This window comes from Brachycentrus maculatus, unplaced genomic scaffold (genome assembly GCF_059751285.1).
Source record: "Brachycentrus maculatus isolate JH-2025_06_01 unplaced genomic scaffold, ASM5975128v1 h1tg000042l, whole genome shotgun sequence".
Lineage (NCBI taxonomy): Eukaryota > Metazoa > Arthropoda > Insecta > Trichoptera > Brachycentridae > Brachycentrus > Brachycentrus maculatus.
Genome location: NW_028280796.1, coordinates 723,751 through 729,750, shown reverse-complemented (window position 1 = coordinate 729,750; position 6,000 = coordinate 723,751). Strand labels below are relative to the sequence as shown.

General features: G+C 32.5%; 1 protein-coding gene across 1 annotated transcript; it reads right to left on the bottom strand.

Annotated features, from left to right (window-relative positions):
* Positions 1–1,320: 1,320 nt before the first annotated feature.
* Positions 1,321–5,220, bottom strand: ATPsynF (ATP synthase, subunit F). Its single transcript, XM_088277360.1, has 4 exons — positions 5,077–5,220; positions 3,279–3,377; positions 2,587–2,703; positions 1,321–1,491 (listed from the first exon to the last, which is right to left on the bottom strand). Exons 1-4 carry the CDS (start codon positions 5,153–5,155, stop codon positions 1,463–1,465), a joined length of 324 nt encoding a protein of 107 aa, XP_088133486.1. The 5' UTR covers positions 5,156–5,220; the 3' UTR covers positions 1,321–1,462.
* Positions 5,221–6,000: the final 780 nt, after the last annotated feature.

The window sequence follows — 6,000 nt, the reverse complement described above, 5'->3', positions numbered from 1 at the left end:
GACTAGAATATTGTAGAAATCAATGTACAAAAATTGTGTCAGTTTAGGATGGAGTGGACATCATGTTGTAAAGTGATTAATTTTTTATTTGCAACTTTTATAACACATAATAAGCACACCTGAAAAAATAAAACGCAGGAATTATAACAGATATTTGTATCGCAATGTTTCTTGTTCCAAATCCATAATATTAAAATCTACAAAATTAAAAACATTTTACAATTTGTGGACAAGTAAATCTCAAAAAAGACAAACAGTGTATAAATGCCATGTCAATTTAGAATATAGCATGTATTGCTTAACCTTTCCGGGAGTATGGACATAAATGAACGTTGGTGCGAATGTTCTTCAAAGGAGTATCCTCATAATGAACGTCGAGGTCCGTCTGTCAATTGGTAACATGTAACTTGTATAGCAATGACAGCTGTCGGGTTGTGGTCCCGTGGTTAGTGTTGCGGACTCTTAAGTCAGAGTTTCTCGGTTCATATCCACTCTACCACAATTTGATACCTATTTCTAGTAATGAGCCTCTTAGGCTCACAGAAATAGTATGAAATTGAAATATTTGTGTAAATAATAAAACACAAATATTTAACTTTTCTTTTTTATTTAAAAAAATATTTGTATGTAATTTTGTTATAAAATAAAACCTAGAGATAGTGAGTTAAAGTTTTTTGTTGAGAAAGACGGACATCAATTATTGTACTCCCAGAAAGGTGAAAATAATGACAGTATTAGGAAATATGGTAAGAAGTAATCCTCATTTCCTGGTAATCATTGAAATGTTTTGTGGTACAAACCAATAGCTGGGTGGTGACGCAACAGCAATTCAGTCTTCTAACCGTCCTACCGTTTTTTGTAAAGCAGCTTCTTGTATAGAATCATTTCAGTAATTAATATCAAATTCTATAATTTACCATCTATATTAGACTTATAGTTGAAATATACTCTTATTTGCACCCTTCATAGAAACTGTTAAACTTAAACTTCAAAGGTTGAAAAAATGACAATAAAAATATTGCATTATGAAAAACTATTGTCAAACTTACAATTTTCTCAATAATTTCTAGTATGTACATACATTTATATTATTAAAATAAACCAGTCTTATCTTGTGATAAGCATGTTTCCTTTAGTGTGGGGAAAACACATCAAAATAGGTCATTGTAAAATTGTTCATCAATATAAAAAGCATGATTGAAATCATTAATATTTTGATAATTGAAAACATACAGCAGTTTTTACACGTTTTCTTGTGTGATTTCCGGATTAAGGCAGAGTAAGTTCAATATGTATACAAATTGGAAAATAAAACAATGATTGAAGGAAAATCAAACCCACTTTAATAAGTATCTACATGATGTTTTTGTTTTATAATCCAATTAAATCGGAATAGAATAACAATTATTTCCTAGGGGTACGGTAATTCCTAGGTGATAGTAAGAATCCCAAATGTTTCCGATTAGTGGTACTTGTAGTTCTTATGTGCGGCTGGAAAAAAGTTAACACAGACCATTATTTATATGTATAAATTCAATATTCAATATGAGGCGAATTTTATTGGGAAAAGAAGCAGAGGAAGACCGAGAAAAACACGGCACGATCAGGTATGCCAAATACTTAAAAGTGGTCAGGTTAGGAGCCGTAACAATCGGCGGGTATGTATGAGGAGATGCATGAACGTGGAAGAGGCGAAGAATGTTTGCAAGGACAGAGTGGTGTGGCGCTCTATTCTCTCTGCCTACCTCTGCGGGGAAGCGGCGTGATGGTTAGTTAGTTAGTTAATTCAATATTCATATAATGACTATTATTCACATGTGTGATAAGAAACTGTGAATTGGGAAAACGCCACAAGTAAATTTTGAGAATTCAACGTTTCGTAATAGAATATTTTTTTTTTAAACAGAGCACTGTCAGATAAATGGTATGTAGATAACCTCAAAAGTGGTGAATTTCGAGGCCTAAGAAAATAACTCCCACAATAGTTTACTAACAGTCAATGAGAATCAAACTTGAAATAAAATAAATTATAATTTTCACTCTAAATGAAATTATGGTTACAAAATGTTAGTATATAACCATTCACCGAGATTTTAGACTACTGGTTTCCAGAAGTTTTTTTGTCAGGACAATCACTACACCAGCAAACAAAAACTACATGTCATTACCATAGCACTTTTCACACATTGACAACCACACGAACTATTAATCACATGCGTTTTAAGTAGAGCCGAGGACTAACATGCATCAAGGATCGCAGAACAACATGCTTTATAGGCTGAGGTCTGACATGCACTAAGAATGATTGTAAAAAAAATAGGTCACGGTTATATGGATTGAAAGGAGTGGGCAAGGAATTAAGTAGGTGGTAATAAATCTTGCTTGACCAATATTGTAATCGAATCAAATAGTGGACTATACGCATTAGTGTACTGATTGTCCTGACGAAGAGACGGATCCATTTCGAAACTAGTAGACTAAAATCTTGGTGAGTAGTTATATACTAATATTATAAGATTTTTTTTAAATTACTGACCTTAAAGTAAATGCAAAAAATATGAAAAATATTAATGCAATTATACTTACTCATCTTGGAGTAATTAATCATGTAAAAGACTGCCATGGATCCGACCAAAAATTGGTAAAGTGGAGCCATTCCCGTACGCTTCGGCTGCATGTACTTGTGCTGCCATCTCCAGAAGGCTGAAAGATTTTTTTTAGCTTAACATTTATTTAATAATACCCTGGAAGGATAACCCTAAAGCGCACGACTAATCCCTTGTATTTGTGAGATTAATGACAAATTGAGACTAACTGCATTGATTCAATGCAGTGCCCTCTACCTTAATGGGTGGGGATAAGGGTCATGAGATGATTCAAATAGTTTTTTTTAGTATTTACAGTATTTTTTTTAAGTTATAAAATTCAAAAATAAAATCTTAGTGATTCAAATATTTATTATGTAAATAAATATTTGAATCACTCTAATCCCCTCCTGCAAAAATACTATCGTTGGCTACAAATTAACAAAATTGAGTCGTTATTGTATATTTCATGTGTATTTAATTTTATCTTTAGTTCAAACCACAAAAATGGCAGTTACTTACCAGTTTTATAAAGTGGAAAACTTATGCAATCCGGTATAAATGTTTTATGGTATAAATTAGTGTAATCAATATGAATAAATAAAAATACTGGTGCGGTAAATTAAATGTTTGGTGTTGAAAAATACAATAATAATTATAAAAAAGTATAAACCAAGAATTGATTGTTTATACCTCGGCTGGTTGCTCCTGCAATAGCTTGGGGAGACTTCTGGCGTCTGGAGATCCAAGCCCCAAGTTCGGAGATCTTCACTTGAGTGAATGGAGTATCAACTAAATCAAATTGAAAATTGCATCGTTAATAATAATACATTTTTAGTTAAACTCGTCTGAAAAAAAAACTTATACTTTTTTGTAATTTTTGTTCCATCTTGCATTTAAATTCTTGAGTTTTCATTTGGAACTCTTGAATAAGGCAAGTAAAGAAAAACTATATTCCACAACTAAAAATCTACCTATACATTTGTGTATTTGACAGGAATATGCTGACTATGGACAATAAAATGAAATGTTTAACAGTCCATATTTCAAAATGACCTCTCTGGCATGTTTCTAAAAAAATTGATAATCTGTCTCCTTAGTATTGAACCAGAATATATCCATAGAGAATCTGTATTATTAGAGCTTCCTTCTCTATTTTTCATTAATATCTTTAAACCGGAAAGATCAGTAGTAGACCAGATTGGGAAGATTTTTGTATGTTCCAGAAGTCATCCACACTCAGCCAATATGTCGCTGTTCTTATTTGAAGAAAAACTTCTCAGGAAATACAGGGGGTTTTGCTACAGTCCTTAACTTTACCAGGCTTCTTCAATGATATTAATTTAAACAGAGACTCAACTCGGCTGCCCAAACTTAAAACACAGTAAGGGACATTTTTTTGTAGTACGTTTTTTTTGCATTTTTGGATTTAGTAGAATCTACTTAGTCCAAAAATGCAAAAAAAACGTACTACGAAAAATGTCCCTTACTGTGTTTTGAGTTTGGACAGCCGAACTGTGGAAACTATATATGCCACAGATTCCTAAACTTTTTTAGTCTGGCACCCCCCTATCAAAATTTCTCATCAAAGGGGAAAATAAAATCACCAGAATGTCCCATCATAGAAAGAAGGAAGGAATAAAAATATATCTTACTTCTTAGCTTTTCTATCTGTCTCTTTGGGCTTCTTATACCCTGTAAAAGTCTTCTAGAACGTCCACAAGGGGGTGTTATCGCCCACTTTAAGAAATACTGTTATATGCAATAATGAATAGGCAGAAAACCTATGTATGGTATATGTGCAATTGTAAAATTTGAAAATAATGCATTTTAAGAGGGTCAAAAAAAGTATGGAGGTGGAAAACAAATAAACAATATAAACTTTTAATAGGTTTACAACTAATATATGATAAAAATGACAACATTGAAAAAGTTGTAGGTAAATAAAATAGTTGTGTTCTTTTTGTATTACATTCACGGATGCAGTGTGCAATTATTTACCTGTTACATAGTGCAAAATGAATTCCGAAACATTTTTTTATATAAGACCCATTTTTTTTTACATATCCTAGAGAAATACCTCAAATGGTAAACAATAGGACAATTTATCAAGAGATGACTACTACAATAAATTGTGGATTTTTTTTTATTTTTTATCAAGAGACAACAACGATTTAGTAAATATTCAAGTGGACGACTGGTTGGATACATTATCTTTTAAGGTTAAAATATATTATGCGATAGTGCCAATACTAATTATCAGATGATGGAATTAGTAGGTTTAGAACCATTTTAATAAATAATACGTGAGAGATTAATTTTAAGATGAGATGATTTGTTATTGATGCATGAAGATAATTGGGTTACAGGTTAATTTAGGCGTACATCATATTTGACAAGTTCAAATTATGTAATGAAAAATGTATGTAACTTGGTTGACATGAGATGAGACTTTAAGATAGTGATATAATAAAAAAAAATTGTAAATTACCTTTCCCATAATACCTCGCCGGATCGTACGGGCCATGAACGGCAGGATTATACTCCTTAGGATAGTCTCCGAAACCCATATTTGCAAAACTAGAGAATTCGGTGGAAATTCAAGACAAGTCTGAAAAATATGGAGGTCGAACTCAGTGTTACCATATGTAAATAAACGAGTCGCCACTTTTTAAGGAGCAAGTAAAAAAATATTTCCAGTACCTAAGTGACAAATCGAAAGTCATGGTTTTTGAAAGAGATTTACGTAGATCTGGATATAAAATAGAAGTAAATGGGTAAAATTTGTAACAGGTAGATGATCTCGAATATTCGGAAAGTATGTTTTCTAGGGACGAAAAGGTTGATAAGGCTAAGCAAGGAGAGTGAATGCGTAGATCATAGAACAGAGTGGGTGATGCACTGAAATAAGTCATAGCAAATAAAAACCCATCAGCGAAAACTAAACTGACAATACACAACAGAGTCCTGGTACCAACCCTAATGGAGCTGGAAAAAGAAGGATCAAAGTATGAAATAAAAAAGAATGAAGTAGAAATGTGATCTCTCAGACGAATGTGCAGTAAAACAATGAATGGGATATGTTCAAATGGTGAGGTCGATTTCTCCAAGAGTCGAAGTGGAAGACAGTGATCGATAAGGGAAGAATGCAAAGCTGAGAAGCATTATCAATAAAACTAAGAAAGGTGTGTTGAGATGGTTTTGGATATGTGAACGAATGAATGAGGAAAGTACAACAAAATAAATTTACGGGAAGAATGATGTTGGAAGTAGGAGCAGAAGAAAATTTATGATCAAGTATTTTAAATACTTGGAAAGTGGTCAGGTATGGAGTAAGAATTATCGGTTGGTATGTATAAAGTGGTGCATAAATGTGTGTGAAGCAAATATTGTTTTAAAAGAGAGAATCGTGTGG